Source organism: Clinocottus analis, unplaced genomic scaffold (assembly GCF_023055335.1).
Source record: "Clinocottus analis isolate CAN_PGR_092001 unplaced genomic scaffold, fCliAna1.0.p SCAF_54, whole genome shotgun sequence".
In the NCBI taxonomy this organism is placed as follows: Eukaryota; Metazoa; Chordata; class Actinopteri; order Perciformes; family Cottidae; genus Clinocottus; species Clinocottus analis.
The window spans coordinates 30,001-46,777 of NW_027176212.1; the positions used below are offsets into that span (position 1 = coordinate 30,001).

Genomic DNA, 16,777 nt, shown 5'->3' on the forward strand with positions numbered 1-16,777 from the left:
TCAGCTACTGTTGGAAAGATATTTTGTGGCTCGTGACTGTAAAACTTCTTCTGTTGTTTGTTGTGACAAACAAACAACAAGTGAACACAACAAGAGGTGAGCAGCTGCTGCGTGTCTCACGTGATGCTCCTCTGGACGTATTGATCCGCCCGTCAGCTGGAAGCTGTTGAAGAACATTATGAACAGCTGATGGAGAGAATGAACAGCTGATGGAGAGAATGAACAGCTGATGGAGAGAATGAACAGCTGATGGAGAGAATGAACAGCTGATGGAGAGAATGAACAGCTGATAGAGAGAATGAACAGCTGATGGAGAGAATGATGGAGAGAATGAACAGCTGATGGAGAGAATGAACAGCTGATGGAGAGAATGAACAGCTGATAGAGAGAATGAACAGCTGATTGAGAGAATGATGGAGAGAATGAACAGCTGATGGAGAGAATGATGGAGAGAATGAACAGCTGATGGAGAGAATGAACAGCTGATGGAGAGAATGAACAGCTGATGGAGAGAATGAACAGCTGCTGCATCATTGGTGCTGACTGACACAAAGACTGTTTACATCAGTAATTTTAAAAACATATATAATAATTTTTCTGGAGGTGAGTTTGTGAAGTATTTTCACTTTGATGTCTTTTTTTTCAATTTCAATTATTATTTATTTGATCCACAGCGTCGCAACTGTTCCAGCTTTTCCTTTGTCGATCATCATCATCATCATCATCATCATCATCATCATCATCATCATCATCATCATTGTGTCTTTCACCTTCTGGTTGTTTCTCTGTGAATGAACGTTGTGAACATCTGGATCCTGTTCATGTAATCACTGTTTGTGATTGAAGGTCACGTTGAGGGCTTGAAGGTCACCTTGAGGGCTTGAAGGTCACCTTGAGGGCTTGAAGGTCACGTTGAGGGCTTGAAGGTCACGTTGAGTCAGTGCAGGTCGACCTCTTGCTCTCTCTATCAGACGTTAAGATCTTCTCCAACACTCTCATGCTCCTGCAGCCCGTGAGCGCTGGTCACTGAACACAGATGCTCTCCTGCAGGCACACGGCGGTGGTCCGGCCTCTGGACGTCCGGCGGTCCAGAGCGACGCTCTCCTGCTGCTGCCGGGCGGCGGCCATCTGGCTGCTGTCTGCGGCTCTGGCGGTTCCTGAAGCCGTGTTCTCCGACCTGCACGCCTTCCCCACCGGCCTCGCCAACGAGACGTTTGTGACCTGCGCGCCCTTCCCCCACGCTGGAGACATGCACCCCAAGATCCACTCCACCGCCTCCTTCTTCATCTTCTACATCATCCCCCTCTTCGTCATATCCGTGTACTACGTCTTCATCGCTCGCAGTCTGATCCGCAGCTCCGTGCACATCGCTGCTGAAGGACAGCTGCACCTGCAGAGACAGGTGTGATCTCATTCATTCATTCACAGACCTCTTTCTAGACTTTATATTTACATTCTGTGTATCGAGAGAAGTGAATCTAGACAACGTACTGAGCGCGAGCACAGTGACGAAGATGAGTTTACTTCTCTTAACTCAGGCTGACGCTGCTCATCACAGCTGATACTGATGATTGATATGTGTATAATGTTGATCTGATGATGAGAGATGAAGGTTGTTTGATTTATTTGAGGGGCGATGTCTCTGGACTGAATCCTATAACATTCAATACAATACGTTCATTTCCATGATGGAGCAGCAGCAAACACAAAACAATGAACATCATTATGGGATATGCGGCTGGACGCACCGGTCCTGCTGCAGCTGCAGCTGCTCAGCAGGTCACTGGGGTTCATCCTCTGGGAAGCAGGAATGTCTGTATGTCTGATCTCTCCCTCCTCTCCTGTCAGATCAAGTCCAGGAAGCGTTTGGCTAAAACCGTGCTGGTGTTCGTGCTCCTGTTCGCCGTGTGCTGGCTGCCCAGCCACGCGCTCTACCTGTACCGCTCCTTCCACTACGGCCAGGTGGACACCTCGCTGGCCCACTTCATCGGCAGCGTGTGCGCTCGCATCCTGGCCTTCAGCAACTCCTGTGTGAACCCGTTCGCCCTGTACCTGATGAGCAAACGCTTCAGGAAGCACTTCAACCAGCAGCTGCTGTGCTGCTCTCGACCCGGAGGCCTGAGCAGCCCGAGCAGCGGGAGCACCACCACCACCACCGTGTGATGTCATCATGATGTCATCATGATGTCACGACCACCACGACCACCGTGTGATGTCATCATGATGTCATCATGATGTCACGACCACCACCACCACCGTGTGATGTCATCATGATGTCATCATGATGTCACGACCACCACGACCACCGTGTGATGTCATCATGATGTCATCATGATGTCACGACCACCACGACCACCGTGTGATGTCATCATGATGTCACGACCACCGTGTGATGTCATCATGATGTCACGACCACCGTGTGATGTCATCATGATGTCACGACCACCGTGTGATGTCATCATGATGTCATCATGATGTCACTGCCACCACGACCACCGTGTGATGTCATCATGATGTCATCATGATGTCACTGCCACCACAACCACCGTGTGATGTCATCATGATGTCACTACCACCACGACCACCGTGTGATGTCATCATGATGTCACTGCCACCACCACCGTGTGATGTCATCATGATGTCACTACCACCACGACCACCGTGTGATGTCATCATGATGTCACTACCACCACCACGACCACCGTGTGATGACATCATGATGTTATCATGATGTCACTGCCACCACCGTGTGATGTCATCATGATGTCACTGCCACCACCACCGTGTGATGTCATCATGATGTCACTGCCACCACGACCACCGTGTGATGTCATCATTATCGTTTACCTTTTGTTTGTCAAACATGAAACTATGGAATATAATAAGAGGTCAGAGGTCAGAGGTCGTGAAGAAGAATATGTAAAGTCTCTGAAGACAGTAAACGTATGTTACTGTAAACAAAACCTTTCATCCTCAACAACAGTAAACAACAACACTTTGTGTCCTCACTGCGTTTTGTAGATATTTATGATTCATACGCGTCTGACAGATGAACGCATGACTTTGCATGAGATGATGAACCGGCTTAAAGTTGTGAATCAATGAACCGTTTGCCATGAAGTGGTGAATGTGTGAACAGACGTCACTTCTTTCTCTCTGCACACGTTTACATAAACAAGATATTAAAATGTGTTGTCAACAACAAACTCCTTGTTCAGAGAAGCTGTAATGTGTCAGAAGAAAACAAGTCAAATAAATCATTTGATGAACTGTAATGGCATAAAACCAGGCGTCGGCTTTATTATTATTATTTATTGTGTCATGATTAACAAAACAATATAATAAACCAGAAGGTTTCTCTGATATTTAAGGTTTTATTGTTGTAAACATCCGCTGGTCTGGTCTATTTAAGGTGTTAATTATTGTGTTAATAACCATTTGATCATTTCTAAGTTTGTTTATTGTGTAATATGGACTGCAACTAAAAATGATTCTAATATTGATTCCAATATTATATTTGTAGTGAATAATAATCTTTTAGTCTTTCCAGCTTTCTAAAGGCCGAGCAGCAATAGTCACAAACAAATCAAACATATTATATAAAACATATAAAAGCACTCCTGTTCATGTCAGTTCACTCTCAGAGATGAGCTGGAAACACTGAGACTGTTTCTAGATGAAGCATCTGGAGGATTATGAAACTATGAGAGACCTCAACATCCATATTGTTTCATCTTTGCATGAAACTCTGAGTCCAGACGCCAGCAGCAGGAAGTCAACAAGAACCTCAACATCCATGTTTCTGTGTTTTATGAGCGCTTTTCTCTGCCGCTCAGGTGAAGACACGTCGAGTTAAATCAGATCAAACAGGTGACCTTTCAGGCTGCTGTGACCTTCAGAGCTCTGTTACTGTTCACGGTGGCATTTGAAGACTGGAAATGAATTCCCCTTCAGCAGCGCCGCCTACAAACCTTCATCCCTCAGTTCATCAGATCATCTTTGTTTTGCAACAGAGACACTGAGACACTAGAGACACTAAAGACACAGAGACATTAGAGACACTGAGACACTAAAGACACAGAGACATTAGAGACACTGAGACATTAGAGACACTAGAGACATTAGAGACACTGAGACATTAGAGACACTAGAGACACTGGAGACACTGAGACATTAGAGACACTAGAGACACTGAGACATTAGAGACACTAGAGACACTGAGACACTGAGACACTGAGACATTAGAGACACTGAGACATTAGAGACACTGAGACATTAGAGACACTAGAGACACTAGAGACACTGAGACATTAGAGACACTAGAGACACTAGAGACACTGAGACACTAGAGACACTGAGACATTAGAGACACTAGAGACACTGAGACATTAGAGACACTAGAGACACTGAGACACTAGAGACACTAGAGACACTGAGACATTAGAGACACTAGAGACACTAGAGACACTGAGACACTAGAGACACTGAGACATTAGAGACACTAGAGACACTGAGACATTAGAGACACTGAGACATTAGAGACACTGAGACGTGAAATCACTGGAGGCAATGCACCTTTTTCCTCCATCAGGAGCGACGCCTGAAGACAGACTTCATCTTGTAATAATGTAAAGTCCATGGACACAAAATGGAAAGCACTTTATTAAAAGTATAAGAATACAAAAGCTGATGCATTAAAGTTAGTGTCTCTGCGTTTGGAAGTCTTTGTCTCAGGGAAAAGGCACAATGGTGAAGCAGGCCTCAGTACGGAGCACAGAGAGCTCAGCGGCCGGACGGAGACGTCTCATAGAGGAGGAAGTCCTTCAGGCTGAGAGGGAGGACGAGGCCGGCGGCTCTGTGCAGACGACGGCTCCCCAGACTTTGGCGAACACGGACCCGACAGAGCTGAGACAGAGCGCCCGGGCCTGAGCAGAGAGTGGTGCTGTTAGACCTTCAAATGCACAGATGGGTTCATGTCTCTTACGTCCACGTTGTACCTTTCGTCTGCAGCGCGGCTCTCACTGCGCTGGAGGCCGACGCCAGAGCCAGAGGAGTCTTTCCCTCTGCGTTCCTACGACACCCATCAGCCCCGAAGTCCAGAAGAAGATCCACGACGCTGACGGCTCCTCCTCGAACTGCAGCGTGTAACGGACTGTCAGGCCCACACCCGCCATGCACGTCTGCTCCTGCAGGAGCACACACACACACACACACACACACACACACACACACACACACACACACACACACACACACACACACACACACACACACACACACACACACACACACACACACACACACACACACACACACACACACACACACACAGGGATGTTACACACCTGCAGCAGTAACAGATACACAGAAGACAATGTGAGACTCTGGTGTTTCCTTCATGGTGCTGTGCTTCCTTCCTGCGATGACTAAGACTCACGTGTTACATCTCTTTTGGTTTAAGTATTGTGGAAGTTGCTCTAAATGTAATTAATATTTGTATGATTGTGAAATCTGCAGTGAAACAAAACAAGGCAGCGCTGCAACACTAAACATGTTTTCACCCATTTGTTTGGAACGAGCAGCTGTGAGCTTTGATGCTGGCGTGTTGTCTCACCTGACAGCAGCAGCAGGCTGACGCAGGCTGCGGCGCGCGCCGTGCAGGCAGAGTACAGCGGCGTGCCCGCCAGCGGCAGCTCCATGTCGATGGGCGCTCCAGACGACAGCAGCAGCTGCAGACACTCTGCGTGGCCTGATGGAGGAACAACATCACAATCGGTGCACTGACGAATGGCGTCTCTACACTCTGCACACACACCTCTCTTCGCGGCCTCGTGCATGGGTGATGCCAGCAGGCGGGGCTGGATGGAGGCGCCGTGCTGCAGCACGAGCCGGACACAAGCAGCGCTGCCGCTGCTGCAGGAGTTGAACAGAGCTGTGGCGCCATCTGTAGACACCGTCTCCACCTACGAGGAGATAAACAATGAAAATATGTTAAAACTGGGAACCTGCACAATGTGAGGATGGTTTAAATGTCTGAGTCAAACAAGTCATACAAATCATGTGTCTATTTTTCTGGCATTAACAATAGTCAGTGTGTTTCTGATGCATTTAAAGTTGGCACAGAAACATTTCAGAACTTTGTTGTCTGAAGGAGGATGAAGCTGTAAATGTATATTTCATGATTCCCCAAAATCTGAAGTTTTTCCTCCCTGGACTAATCTCTCCACTGTGAATGAAACCCACATATGTCCATGAAATAAACACTTCAAAGTTAAACACAAGCCTGTCTATGAATACAATGCTCTTACATCGGCACCGTTCTCCAGCAGGAACTTGGCACAAGCAGCACGGCCCCCGAGGCAGGCTTCATGGAGAGGAGAGACTCTGTCCATGGAGAGCGCGTCCACATGGAAGCCCTGCAGGGGTCAGAGAGGGTGACGCGTCAGACACCAGCGCGCTGTGTGTGCATCCTGCATCAGGGGGGCGCTCACCTGGGCGATGAGGCTTCTCATCTGGAGCAGCCTGCCGTGGTGGGCGGCCTCGTGGAGAGGACTTCTGTCTGACCAGAAGTCTGAGACGCAGGAGAAGATCAGAGAACGTCTTCAGAAGACACGCAGATGCTCGGGCCGAGTGATCCCGCTGTGTCCATTGTGATGTTAAGATGACCTCATTTAAATAGAAGTTTATCTGGTTTCTCAGGGTCAGCGCAACCACAAACACACTGAACGCGTTTCACTGGCTCCTGCAGGAACAATGTCCACATGCAGAGTTCAGATCAAGAACCACCGCACCGCGAGGACAGTTACGCCCATCAGCGCTGAACCAGAAGGTTTGTACATGTACTTATAAAGTAGTAATCCAGTTGTCACTCTTATAGTACCATAACACAACCAACAAGAGCTGAAAGAGCTGAATGAGACAAAGAGGAAACTCACCAGCCATCAGCGAGTTGCATGCCAACCCCCCGTAGACGAACACGCATCTCTGCCACGGCGCCGAGAGCAGAGCAGCCTCCGTCTGAACGGCAGCCATCACGCACACGAGACAGAAGGACTCAAGCCCGTCGACCGAGACGCACAAACCTCAAGCCGGCTTCCTCCCTCTCTTATCTGGGCCCTCGGCACCTCCCCCACGTTGCCACCTCCCGCCCACCTGGTCCCAGCCCACGGATCGTCTACATGCATCACAATGGTCCTTTGGAAGAGTGGAGTGAGATCCACCAACACTTACAAGACGTAAGACAGCAACCAGGAGAAGACAAGAGCCGGAGAAGTTTCAGTGAACATGTACGCTGGACGGTTATCTATCTTCTGTTACCACTAAATGAGTTAAGTGTTACGATTACTGACAATCAATGAACTAGAAATAAGATCTACATGTAGCGTCTGTGACACTTAATACAGAACAGAGACTTATATTTTGGGGTTTTATGTGCAGCTGAAGTCATTGAGGAAGTTGTTTTTACAGGATGTAACGTTCAACCTTCAATCAGGACGACCTGCAGACGACCTGATGCTGGTTCAGTCCACAGGTTTGTAGAGGAAAACAATGTTTCTCCACAGGTTGTGATTGTCTTGAGAAAGAAGATGGAGACCGTGTAGAGAAGACGACATGAGAGAGCAGAGGAAACATTAGAAAGTTTATTTCCCAGAGTGGACTGATGTCGCTCCAGTGTTTAACAATATGAAGCATCTCATATCATTACACGAAGCAGTGGCATTCATGTTTTTAAAATCAGACAAATGAACCAAATGTACTCGTATCTGCATACAGCTTTTCACAAACTGTGTATTTTATCCACAAAACCATAGTTTTAAACAAAGTACTCGTCAAACTGAAAGTATTACCGGCTCCTTGTTTCCCAGTAAGAAAACAAGCAGCAGCCCTTTAGTCCCTGTTCAGTTCTCCTGCACACGAACAGAAAAGTGCTTATAGAAGTTTAAAGAAGTGCCACAGGTCTAAATGTTCTACTCTATATAAAAATAAGTCTTGGGTGAAAAGCTTCCACCAGAGGTCCCTTTAGTAAATGTAAACAGCGTCCGCTTCCCCGAGCACATTCAGCGGTCATGTTCCAAACGTCACAACGCCGTCTCTTTTGCTTCTCGCGTCGTGGGACGCTTAGAAGCAGCTGTGAGCTCGCCGCCTGGCTCCTGCCCCCACAGGCCGCGAGGGCCGGTGGCGTCCACGGCCACGTCCATCACCCGGTCCGGCACCCACCACTGCAGCAGCAGCAGGAACAGGAAGTTCAACACCGCCACAAACGCAAAGATGGAGCCGGCCACGGGGCCGCAGCGAGCACGCAGCCGCCGCAGGCGTCGGTCCAGAGGAAGCACCTCCTCCCCGGCGACGCGGTCGTACACCTGGAGGCACACAGGTGATCACAGTCACTGGGTGCCATCAGCTGGTTCGCATGCACAGGAGACAACACATTACTCCGGACATGGAAACCTGCAGCAACCTGGTTTCTGTTCCTCTGTGAACATTCATCAGGTCAGTAATCAGATCTTCTGACTGTAACTGTGTCAGAGATGCAAGATGCAGGCGCTTCATAGCGTTAGCGTGTATTTGTGTATATTCGGTTGTGAGAACACAACTTTCAGATGTCAGCGAGTCAACTGTAGAAAGCTGCTTTGTGTCGGCAGCTTCAGGTTTAGTCAAATTAAAAACGCATCTCTAAGTTAATTTACATTTTAAACTCAAATACTTCCATTGAGTTAACTGAAACTGAAGCTTCATCAGTCGCTCTGTTGGTCTGCAATAGGATAAAAGCTGAAACAAAAAGGTCTTCAGTAAAGCTGCGTTGGTGTCAGTGACGCTACCTTCTCAGTCCTCTCAGCAACGTTCCTCCATGTGTAAAGTTTCTCCACGTGTGCGTGGATGGAGGCGGGCGAGGGCACCGTCCCCGAACGCTGCCGGCCGATGACGGTCTCCAGACCGGCGCACAGCGCCCGCACCGTCGGCTCACACATGGTGATCAGCTGCTCCGGCAGCACCTCCGGGATGCCCCCGACGCGGGTGCTGACCACCTGGAGGCAAAACAACCTGATGTTCACATTGTACACAAACACACGGAGGTGGAGCGTGTGTTTTCTACCCAACATGGCGGCTTCATCCGGCCGTGATGATTTGTACTGAATTGTCCGTCAGAGAAAAGAAACTATTATGTACGGCTGCTTTTGTGACACAAATGGCCCCATTTTTCCTTTATGAGTAAAACCTTTTTTAAGCAAAGCTACGAGAGTTGAGCAGCCACCTACGTGCACACACTCACACACACTCACACACCCACAGGAAATCTGTAACAAGAACACATTAAAATCTTCAGCCGTGTCAAGTCAGTTCTATCAATTGAGGGCGAAACATGTTTTATACTTTTGATCGGTTGTAGAAAGCTTCGTGTTGCGGCATGAATTTAAGCAGAATAATTGGGACAATATTAACTGTTGCAGCATCTAATGGAAGCAACACAGAGAGGGAGCAGCAGGGAGGCAGTGTGTAGAAAGTACATGCAAACACAGGAAATGTATTTCTTAGATAGAAGAAACAGAGTGTTGAGAGTATCCCATCACTCCAATGACACGTGATGAGTTTAATCATCAATGTACTTCTCTCCAGCACAAGCTGTGTCATCAGTAAAAGACAGAAAGCTGAAAGTCTCTTATCACTCCTGCACCATTGTATGAATGCCAACACACCTGCAGTCCACAGCTGGCTCCTTCTACAATGGCCATGCAGAACGCTTCAGTGAGAGACGTGTTGAGGAAGATGTGACCCTGAACCAGAACGTCACGGACGTCTTTATGCTCCAACGCGCCGAGCAGACGGACCCTGAAGCGACACGATTCAAAAAGAGTTGAGGCTCAAAGAAATCCACCTTCTAGGGCAAAACAATACAGATTGCTCGATTGCCCAGAGCAAGTAAAGTGTCTAAACTATCTATCCTCCACTGTTACAGGCTAATTAACCAACATTTGGTTGAATAATCCAGCACACGGCGTTCTGTGCAGAAACAGAGGCGGAGCTCACGCCCAAAATGTGCAATACATGTTGACAGTGTTGTCAACTGATCATAAAACATGGCTACAGCAACAATATTGCTCATTGCATGTAAAGTGGTGTCATGTTATTACAGAGAGCATGTCCTAAAAGAGGTGAAGTGGTACCCCCTATAATAAAATATGTAATCCAGCAGTACCTGTCGTGGAGTTGGTATTTCTCTCTCACTTCCTCCAGCACAAGCCTCTTCGGTCCCTCTCCACCAATCAGAAAGTGCAGATCTGGATGTTTAAGGCAGAGCTCCGGGATTATTCCACCAAGAAGATCGATTCCTGGAGAGGGAGAGATTGTGAACACTTGCTGAGATGTACTCAATACTCTCACTACTTAATACATAATTAATGTCTCACACAACAGCTCATCGTACCTTTGCGGTACACAAGACGGCTGACCACAACAATAGTGATCTTGTCGTCCGGGCGCTGCGAGGGGTCGGGGGTGAAGTCCGTAGGGTCGACAGCGTTGGGAATAACAGACACGACCTCCGGGTTGAGAGCTGCACGGAGCACTGTGTTCTCCTTACTGGTGTACGACACGCACACAGTGTGGTTGGTGTCGCACAGCGATACAGTCAGAAGCTTGTTGGTCAGCACAGAGCTCACATCAGCAAAGCCGAAGAGGGAGTGGTCAGTGAACACCTGGACAGGACAACACGCTTCAGATTCAGGTCAGCAGATTATGTGCAGCATAATGATTTTGAGCCCTGGCACATAATAAGTCATATACCGTGTTAAGGCCCATGGTCTTGGCGTGGAACAGTGCATCATGGCCCATGGCGGAGAAGGAGCTGTGTGCGTGCACCACCGTGATGCGCTCCCGTACAAACACACAGCGCATCAGTGGGAGACTGTGGAAGCAAGTAGTGGCTGTGGACTGATTGTACATCACCTGCAGGGGGAGGTAGTATACCTTCAGTCCGTTGGTCAGGTGCCGGATGCCCTTCCTCCTGCCATAGGCATGAGTGACAATTACCACCTTGTGTCCCTTTTCAATCAAGCACTGAGATAGCTGGTAAATGTGACTTTCTACTCCTCCCATATTTGGATAGAAGAAGTCGGACACCATGCAGATGTTGTGCTTCCTGCTGTGGAGCCCTGAGGCCTCTGCAGCTGCAGGGCTGCTCCCGGCTGGTCTCCTCCGCTGGCCCATTGCAGACATCTGGCTCTGCACCTCACTGGAATTATTAGTTCATTCATTGATTAGTAAACAGCAAGATTAACTGCTGACAAAAGTAGTTAGATAATTAAATAAAAGAGCAAAAAATGATTAAAATAATCTTCAAAAAGTTCACAATCGATTAAAACACGTGATTTCTTAACAATTGTCATCATTCCCTTTTCCAAACACTTCAATGTGAGAATGTTTTTTTCTGTAAAATGTCATTATAACTTCTGCATTTTTGGGTTCAGCCTGTTTGTTTTTTCCCCAAATTGAGCAACATTAACTGTCGAGTCTCTCAGACGTCATAACGTGGTTTAGTGTCTGTCTATCAGACGTCATAACGTGGTTTAGTGTCTGTCTATCAGACGTCATAACGTGGTTTAGTGTCTGTCAATCAGACGTCATAACGTGGTTTAGTGTGTCTGTCAATCAGACGTCATAACGTGGTTTAGTGTGTCTGTCTCTCAGACTTCATAACGTGGTTTAGTGTCTGTCTATCAGACGTCATAACGTGGTTTAGTGTGTCTGTCTCTCAGACGTCATAACGTGGTTTAGTGTCTGTCTATCAGACGTCATAACGTGGTTTAGTGTCTGTCAATCAGACGTCATAACGTGGTTTAGTGTCTGTCAATCAGACGTCATAACGTGGTTTAGTGTCTGTCTATCAGACGTCATAACGTGGTTTAGTGTGTCTGTCTCTCAGACGTCATAACGTGGTTTAGTGTCTGTCTATCAGACGTCATAACGTGGTTTAGTGTCTGTCTCTCAGACGTCATAACGTGGTTTAGTGTGTTTTTCCAGTACTGAGTGCAGTAGCTAGCTTCTCTCTGAGCACACGTCGTGTGAATGGTCGCTGTAACGTGTATTTTCTATCCGTACAACAGCAGATAACCGTCAGCTGTTGTAACTTAATGCTAGTTGACTATTGACGTTGTTTACGTCTCACGCAGCGTCAGTTCATTAGCATCAAGCTAACAGGTGCTGCTCATATTGAGCCGCTTCACTGACATTAAAGCAGTTGCTGTCTCTTTCTGTCTGGACCGTCTCACCGTGAATAAAATGTCAATCCAGTTCCCGCCTGTGAAAACACACAGCACTCTTTCTCAGATGGAGGTTCATTTCTACTCGCGAGCCGCAGAAGATCGGCTCCTGTACCGCTTCCTGTACCACTTCCTGGTGTGGCTACGTCACATGCGATGACGTAGTGATACGTCCACGGAGCTCGTGCTTCCTGTTTTCAACAACAAGGGATGTTGTTGAAATGGGAAACATGGAAATCTGGAAAGGTATAAAGTCTCTGTTTGATTGTCCTGTTTGGGATTATTAACAGACATCGATGTTTGGTGCCATACCTCTTAAATCTTTATATATTACAAACAATGATCATAACTTGTTTATTTATATAAAGTAAAACCTGTTACAAACAATGATCATAACTTGTTTATTTATATAAAGTAAAACCTAACTGGCAAAGCAACCACTTAAGTGTAACTGGAACAGCTCCATGTTTACATAACCTGTAAAAAAAAAAGAAATAGCTCATGCTTTAAGAGAAAATCCCAGTAGACAGTTTATATCATTTATAACGCATAGCGTGCTGGTAGTGTGCTATATAAACAACATGGTCACACCGGATCAATTTATCACCCCAGAATTACTATTTTACATAATAGTTGATATTAAAGTGTTGCAAAATCAGATCAAGTTACCTCAAATCTCAACAGTAAAAATCTTTATGTATTAATAATTTACTTTTCTCACACTTGAAGTGAGGCAGTTACAGTACAGCACACCGAACCACCACAGTAGACTCAATGATCGAATGGCTCAGTTTCATGCTGTATTTCTTTAATGAAGTATAGTCAAGTATCTGAATCAGTTTAACTTTGTCTTGCTTTTATAAAATGGTCTTACAATCTACCAGGTCAACAAGGAAGTTGTCCAAAGATGGCAGCTGGTTGATATCAATATGAATCCTCAATGAATGAGCTCGACACTGACATCAGGAAGTCTCTACATCTTCCTCTGCAAACTACCTTGAATAATATATATATTTATTAGCACTTAATGGCACTGACTGACAGCACTTTGTAGTTTGGCTTTCTTGAAGACATTGTACTTTCTTGATTCTTGTTGCTCTGGGTTTGTTCGCATGGTTGAAAGCTCTTTTTGTAAGTTGCTTTGGATGAAAGAGTCTTAAATAAATTGTAATGTAATCTTCAAATTTTCGTAGAGGGCATCTCCTTTTACAGTCCTTGAATTTGAAGGAAAGATAATAAACCGTCCTTACAAACTTCCATAAAGGCTCTGAAGATGACGTCCTTACAGAAGCACCACATTCCTCTTGTGGCACGGGCACAGGATGAAACCTGTTTGGAAACCGTACCCGAGTGGGCATGACGCCACATTCAGAATCAACCAGTTTGGTAAAGTAGACGCCACATTGTGACGCCGGGGTTTGTTGTGTTCAGACGATGTTGCTAGTCCCTCCTCGTGTCCTCAGTGAACTCCTATATAAAGGACAGAAGACAAGGAAAGATAAATTCCACCAAGAGATCCAGTTACAACGCAAACGTCTACAGCGAGGAGCAAAAGTGGCAGCGCTCAAAAAACAACAACCACAAGAAGTGTTGCGCAACTCTGGTTGAACCAGAACAGGTAACGTTGGACAAAGATCTCTGACGTTATGACAGCACTTACGGTGACAAACACCACAGCAACAAGAGGAGAAGGACGAGTCCAAACATCCCCACGACGATGATTTTCATCCAGAATCTCACGTCTTGAGGGCTGTTTGGATTTTCTTTGTATTTTGCTGTGAAAGGAAATTACAAAAATAGGATATTTTAAATAAAACATTCATTTGAAGTCACATACTCAATAGCAGGTTACTTTTTAAGGTGATTTACAAAATGTTTCATGATTGTTGCTGTGTTTACTAATAATATCATAATGCATTTTAATATTTAATATATTTCCCCATTGGGGTGAATAAAGTATCTATCTGTCCGTCTGTCAGTCCATCTATCTATCCATCCATCCATCCATCCATCCATCCATCCATCCATCCATCCATCCATCCATCCATCCATCCATCCATCCATCCATCCATCCATCCATCCATCATTTAATGTGGAGTAATGGACTAAATGTAAGTGCAAGCTTCTCTGAAATAGATTTAATAAATACTCACCATGTGTTTTTCCACAGTCAGAGCTGAAGGTGGTTGATATGTGTTCGGTCTTGACATCACATGTCGGTTCTGAGGTCCAGTTGTGTTTCGTGGTGAGCGTGCTGTTGAAGTGGTACAGTCCAGTGAGAGCGTCGGTGCAGTTCGTGTGGGTTATTTTAGTTCCGGTTAGATTCGTCAGAGGCTGTCCATGCAAACTCCACTGAATCCAAGCCTCTCTGTGGCGGCCGCTCACATCACACTGGAAAACCTTCACACCTCCACTCAGGCTGGAGGTCGTCTGACAAACGCTGTAGCTCGCTGCAGAGAGAAGACGGATGTTAGAGCCTTTCTGTAAAGTCATGGGTGCATGAATGAGTGATGAAATCCTGCTGGTATACATGAAGGATGAATGACTCACCAGAAACCTTTAGATAGACATTTGATGTCTGGTATGTATCTTCACTGTGAAAGATGCATCTGTATGTGCCCTGGTCCTCCGCTGTGACGTTGGTGAGGAGAACAGAGCAGTTGTTGCTGTTCTCCGTGTGGAATGCTTTGATCCTGCCCTCGTATCTGTTTGACATGGTCTTGTTGTACTTGTACATCAGCATCTGCTGTGGTTCCATCATCTGCCACTTAAACTCCTCGTCCAGCTCCAAGCAGCTGCACGGCAGCAGCACGCTGTCTTCCAACACGCCCAGAACCGTCCTGTCATCACCTGGAGGACAGAAAGAGAAGTTAAGATCAGTTCTGAGATCTTTATGAAATGTTTGTTTGCTTTACGCTGATGATACTTCTGTACTTTTACTTAAGTTAGATTTTAAATCAATTCATAATCTCCCAAACCTGGGAAAACCAGGAAACCTGTGTGGAAACCAGCAGTGTTATCAGTGCTTCATACTCGAGATGCAATGACATGGAGTCATATTATAAACTCCACTCTGCTAATATGAGCAGATTTGCATGACGTTGTTACCAAATTCACTAACTGAGCGTTCGTGCTTTGAAGTAGAAACACGACTCGACAGCCTCTCGGTGAAAATAGAAGACTTACTTGGTTTTTCTCTCATGAAGTTATAAAGTCAAACATCTGGAGCATTTTTTAATCTCTATATCATGTAAACAATGTGAATAGTGAGGTTGAAATAGTGCAGCAGTCCTGCTGATATCCAACAAATTAAATAGTTTGGTTTCAAACCTTTTGAAACATAAATAGTCTTTTTTAAAGTGTAGACATGTTTTTATAAAGTGTAGACATAAGTTAATTTAAATAATACAAAATAAAAAGTTACAGTATTTGCTCTATGTATTAATAATATGTCTTCAACTATAAGTAAACAAATCCATCTACATGGTATTGTTGATTTTAGCAGCTACAAGCAGCAGATGTTTCTGTTTACATGATGTCTAATGTTGAAACAACTGTTAGTTTACGACAGTTCTACTTTTTCTCCTGGAGCATCACATTGAACTGTATTGAATACTTAGTGGGACACAAGATGTGTGTTCACTGTAAAATAAATCCAACACATTTGTGCAAAACGCCTTTATTTTCCACTTGAAATCTGACAGGAACTGAACAGGGACACGTTTATTATCTGTTTTCATGAAGGTAAAGCAAACCTTACAGGACACACACTTTACATCATGTTCAATGTATATTAGAGTGATATTGTAACTTCAGCACAATTTCCTGTGTTGGATTCATATTTATGGGTTTAGTTTTCTTTACTACATATTCAATGAGCAACGTCGAGGGAGCCTGATACTGAAGTCACACAGTCAGTACTGAGAGACTGCAGCGACGAAGTTATTATATACTGTTCACACTCAAACATCCACACTGGTTGAGTTATATTATTAAAAGTGTGTGTGGTAGTCCTGCAGCTGCAGAATAAACATTTCCAACAGAATACATGTTCAGAAGAAACTGATCCGAGGTAAGACGCTCACCTGAGACAACTACCACCAACAACACTCCCAGGAAGGTCCTCATGCTGCCGATGGATGCCAGCGTCTTCACGGACATGCGCTCACATTGGTGGCCGACACAAAAGCCGATAAAAACGTCTCGGCTATGGCATTATTATAATCCGCTGCGAGGTGTGTGACTGTCTAGATTACATTTGTGAAATCCGCTAAAAATGTGTTTCAAATCCCAGCCTGTGAAAAGTGAAAGCGATCCTCGCGTCCGTCTTCCGTGTGACACCGACGGAAAGTTCAGCGCCGGAGTTTCCGGAGTGCAGTCGTGGCTCTGCTGTCTGGGATTACGGTGGAATGACACACACACACACACACACACACACACACACACACACACACACACACACACACACACACACACACACACACACACACACACACACACACACACACACACGCACACAC

At 45.7% G+C, this 16,777-nt stretch overlaps 4 protein-coding genes across 5 annotated transcripts in view; 1 reads left to right on the plus strand and 3 right to left on the minus strand.

Annotated features, from left to right (window-relative positions):
* Window positions 1-2,163, plus strand: part of LOC137803385 (gastrin-releasing peptide receptor-like) — a 3,378-nt gene extending 1,215 nt beyond the window's left edge. The window contains exons 2-3 of the mRNA XM_068601801.1: window positions 1,051-1,402; window positions 1,849-2,163. Coding sequence (XP_068457902.1) covers window positions 1,051-1,402; window positions 1,849-2,163 — 667 coding nt within the window. The remainder of the gene's footprint in view (window positions 1-1,050; window positions 1,403-1,848) is intronic.
* A 2,550-nt stretch (window positions 2,164-4,713) lies between these two features.
* asb11 (ankyrin repeat and SOCS box containing 11) lies at window positions 4,714-7,043 on the minus strand. Its single transcript, XM_068601781.1, has 7 exons — window positions 6,936-7,043; window positions 6,492-6,571; window positions 6,309-6,416; window positions 5,816-5,963; window positions 5,615-5,749; window positions 4,998-5,186; window positions 4,714-4,925 (listed from the first exon to the last, which is right to left on the minus strand). Exons 1-7 carry the CDS (start codon window positions 7,030-7,032, stop codon window positions 4,783-4,785), a joined length of 900 nt encoding a protein of 299 aa, XP_068457882.1. The 5' UTR covers window positions 7,033-7,043; the 3' UTR covers window positions 4,714-4,782.
* Window positions 7,044-7,626: 583 nt separating this feature from the next.
* Window positions 7,627-12,387, minus strand: piga (phosphatidylinositol glycan anchor biosynthesis, class A). Of its 2 annotated transcripts, XM_068601770.1 has the most exons (8): window positions 12,267-12,387; window positions 11,032-11,230; window positions 10,783-10,944; window positions 10,424-10,694; window positions 10,196-10,328; window positions 9,696-9,828; window positions 8,820-9,026; window positions 7,627-8,360 (listed from the first exon to the last, which is right to left on the minus strand). In XM_068601770.1, the coding sequence occupies exons 2-8, from the start codon at window positions 11,212-11,214 to the stop codon at window positions 8,079-8,081; spliced, it is 1,371 nt and encodes a 456-aa protein (XP_068457871.1). In that variant the 5' UTR covers window positions 11,215-11,230; window positions 12,267-12,387; the 3' UTR covers window positions 7,627-8,078. The 2 variants fall into 2 exon arrangements, with proteins under 2 accessions (XP_068457871.1, XP_068457870.1); XM_068601769.1 differs by having other exon boundaries at window positions 10,783-11,230.
* Window positions 12,388-12,922: 535 nt separating this feature from the next.
* Window positions 12,923-16,605, minus strand: LOC137803377 (butyrophilin-like protein 10). Its single transcript, XM_068601782.1, has 5 exons — window positions 16,343-16,605; window positions 14,808-15,107; window positions 14,411-14,707; window positions 13,918-14,032; window positions 12,923-13,727 (listed from the first exon to the last, which is right to left on the minus strand). Exons 1-5 carry the CDS (start codon window positions 16,416-16,418, stop codon window positions 13,685-13,687), a joined length of 831 nt encoding a protein of 276 aa, XP_068457883.1. The 5' UTR covers window positions 16,419-16,605; the 3' UTR covers window positions 12,923-13,684.
* Window positions 16,606-16,777: the final 172 nt, after the last annotated feature.

Excerpts from the sequence above, each read along its gene's own strand:
- asb11 (XM_068601781.1), bottom strand. The coding sequence starts at position 7,032 with ATGGCTGCCGTTCAGACGGAGGCTGCTCTGCTCTCGGCGCCGTGGCAG. Across the intron at positions 5,187-5,614 it reads CAGCCTGCTGCTGCTGTCAG|GAGCAGACGTGCATGGCGGG; the intron begins GTGAGACAACAC and ends GTGCTCCTGCAG. Across the intron at positions 4,926-4,997 it reads AGCCGCGCTGCAGACGAAAG|GCCCGGGCGCTCTGTCTCAG; the intron begins GTACAACGTGGA and ends CTCTCTGCTCAG.
- piga (XM_068601769.1), bottom strand. The coding sequence starts at position 11,214 with ATGTCTGCAATGGGCCAGCGGAGGAGACCAGCCGGGAGCAGCCCTGCA. Across the intron at positions 10,329-10,423 it reads CCGTCTTGTGTACCGCAAAG|GAATCGATCTTCTTGGTGGA; the intron begins GTACGATGAGCT and ends CTCCCTCTCCAG. Across the intron at positions 8,361-8,819 it reads TTGCTGAGAGGACTGAGAAG|GTGTACGACCGCGTCGCCGG; the intron begins GTAGCGTCACTG and ends GTGTGCCTCCAG.
- LOC137803377 (XM_068601782.1), bottom strand. The coding sequence starts at position 16,418 with ATGTCCGTGAAGACGCTGGCATCCATCGGCAGCATGAGGACCTTCCTG. Across the intron at positions 14,708-14,807 it reads TGTCTATCTAAAGGTTTCTG|CGAGCTACAGCGTTTGTCAG; the intron begins GTGAGTCATTCA and ends TTCTCTCTGCAG. Across the intron at positions 14,033-14,410 it reads TGACTGTGGAAAAACACATG|CAAAATACAAAGAAAATCCA; the intron begins GTGAGTATTTAT and ends TTCCTTTCACAG.